A 2,735-nucleotide genomic window follows, 5' to 3' on the forward strand; every position below is an offset into this window, starting at 1 on the left:
CGGTGTAGAAATAATGACCCTTCCACGGCTGTCATTGTGAACATGTGAAATTATATATTTTTTGATCTCACCTGAGTATAAGTCGTGAAACACAGCCACAGTATTGTAATAAGACACAAAGAACTATTTTTTTGTTTATGTTTTAAAACTTGACTTTTAACAACAGACTAGTCTCCATCTAAGAAATCGTATGCTTTTTGGAGCTTGTTCAACATCTGACTGGCAAAATTACTGCCATCAGGTGGTGGGAAGCTCTGTTGTCACTGAGTATCTCATGAATACTGTAACAGATAACCAATGTCTCCCTGTAGCCCCAATGGTCCAACGGTGCAATACCGACATTTTTGCAGCCCTCTGGGTGGCGCTAAAGACCTAACCTTGGGCTTTGGCTTTATGGTTAAGAATTAATGCCTTGTATTTTCATTTGTTTAATATGTGTCATTGCTGTTTTGATTCTGTTTGTTAGTCTTACACATTTAAACTTCTCCTAATCATGTTATTTGTATTTTGTTATTTTGAATCTTCTTTTCTTGTTGTCATTGTACTGTATATTGTGATCATTCTTTGGTCATTTGTGTCATGTTATCACTAGTATTTGTTGCATTGTTGGTTTTACTGTTTACTTTTTGTTGAATCGGTGCGTTGTTTTTAATGTGGTTTTTGTTGCTGTTCTTGTGAAGCATTTTGTTTTCGTTTTGTTGTTGTTGTTGTTGTTTTTTGCATAGTGTTTTTTTTTTTTTTTTTTTTAATCATTGTTTCAAACCATTGCCTGTTTGTGAGCGGGCAAGTGTGTGAAAAAGCCATATTCATATTCCAACTGCCCTCCCACCCACTGTGAAGGTGGGAGGTGGATGGAATGTTGCTGCAGCCAATCTTTGGACTGCTAGCATGCGCGCGTGTGTGTATGAGGCAAAGACTTGGAGATCTGAATTCTTCGTTTAACCCGAGGGTCTTTCACTCATAGCTTCAACAACGTAGCAGCCAGGACAGAGGATCCAGTATGTCTTAAAGAAATTCTGGACTAATTTGTTGAGAAGTATTTGGATCGTAATCGGTCATCATGCCGCTGCTCCCTGTGGCTGCTCCTTGAGAAGATGACCTGTCACACAGTGGGCAGTATTCGGTCTTGTAGAGAAGATGAGAAGATTTCAGGGCCACAAATGCCGTCTTCTAAACGTGCACCGTGTCCACCACGGCGTCCTCCATCAACCCCACCCCTCCCCACCCGAACCCTGCACCTTGTTCCTAGGCAGCCTGAAACAGTTGTTGTTCTACGAAGTTGTGGAAAAGTGAAGAAGTCAGGAGTCAGAGATTCGTGGCCCTCAGCGCAGACGAACACGGAAGTCCAGACTAGGAGATGCCCTCAGTCGAAATCTCACCTCACCCGGTCAGGCCTGCTGCCTTCATCACAGCCAGCCTTGAACGCCCTCCTGCCTGCCGACCCTCAACCTCATTGTTTAATACCCATAGCAACACCTAGAAGGTGGGGCTCGGAGAACTCCGTGATGTCGCCGCTAATGTTCCCTCACAGGTAAATGGAAACCTCAAGACAGAGATACAAGTGGTCCTCAACTTACGTCAGAGTTTGGTTTCTTGCAGTAACATAATGAGTTGAAACTTGAAACAAACTGATCCATATTATGTATTGCAAAAATATGTATGAAGACGGGGCCTGATGGTCCAGCAAATACTGTATTGTTTTTTTTACATGGAGTTAGTCGCAGCAAAACAGCAATGAAAACTACATGGAAAGTGTTCTGTTGAACTCTCTCTCAATTTGGTCTGACAAGCAATTACGTTGGAATATTTGAACTTGTGCTTACAAGCCATAGTGAAGGACAAAAAGTTCTTAAAAAATTTGGCGTACCGATTAATGTAAGAGCTGTCTTCCTTGTCGGAAGGACGGAACGATATACGTATATTTAAAAAAACCTAATTTTTATGCAGGAGGTGTGGCAACGTAGGTTGAGGACGTCGTAAACTGAGGACCCCTTTGGTTATAACATTTGTTGCCTGTCTTTTCTCACCTTTCCCCATATGTGTGTGTATCTCTCCAGCATCTCCAGTAAGAATCTGGATGCCATTGACAGCAAAATCGAACAGGCAATGGTAAGTTTGGCTCCGTGGATTATGCTAACTGCATAATGTTGTTGTAAATCTGTTGACTTGTTGTCTGGGACCTTGCAGTATATTGTGCTTATGCTGTGGTTGATCTGTGATTCATATTGTAGTAGCATGACTTTCACTCAATACACGTCTTTCTTTGATTTGACTGCAACCCAACCATGATTTTATTGTTTATAATGGTTTATCACAGAGGATTCTTGTATTTAAATAATTGTCATATAGCTACGCTTCTCTGTGATCCTTTAAACACAACCTATTCAATTGCAGGGAATCTCTAGTTCTAATCAATCTTAAGGTTTGATTGGTTTTCCCCTCTGCGTAGGACCTGGTAAAGAGTCACCTGATGATGGCAGTCAGGGAGGAAGTGGAGCTACTGAGGGGCTATATTCGAGAACTACACGAAAAGAACAAGGAGCTAGAGAGAGAAAATCAACTCCTGAAAAAGCTCGTACACACCACTGACTGTCAAAACACGCACAAACACCTCAGCAGTACTTGATTCATAAATACAGAAGATGGTAGAACTTGAAGTCCATTGATTTCTCTTGAAAGATTAGTCCTGTCTATCTATCCATCCATCCATCTATCCATCTATCCATCCATCTATC

At 41.4% G+C, this 2,735-nt stretch overlaps 1 protein-coding gene across 2 annotated transcripts in view; it reads left to right on the top strand.

Moving 5' to 3' along the window:
- Nucleotides 1-110: 110 nt before the first annotated feature.
- Nucleotides 111-2,735, top strand: part of LOC103392113 (TSC22 domain family protein 4-like) — a 3,794-nt gene continuing 1,169 nt past the window's right edge. The window contains exons 1-3 of one of the 2 annotated variants that reach the window (XM_025058873.1): nt 111-1,531; nt 2,058-2,109; nt 2,450-2,713. In XM_025058873.1, the coding sequence (XP_024914641.1) occupies nt 1,095-1,531; nt 2,058-2,109; nt 2,450-2,626 (666 nt within the window). In that variant the 5' untranslated portion in view covers nt 111-1,094 and the 3' untranslated portion in view covers nt 2,627-2,713. Of the gene's footprint in view, nt 1,532-2,057; nt 2,110-2,449; nt 2,714-2,735 lie in introns of those variants that run through there. The other variant, XM_008328657.3, reaches the window with a different exon arrangement.

This window comes from Cynoglossus semilaevis, chromosome 1 (assembly GCF_000523025.1).
Source record: "Cynoglossus semilaevis isolate Cse_v1.0 chromosome 1, Cse_v1.0, whole genome shotgun sequence".
Lineage (NCBI taxonomy): Eukaryota > Metazoa > Chordata > Actinopteri > Pleuronectiformes > Cynoglossidae > Cynoglossus > Cynoglossus semilaevis.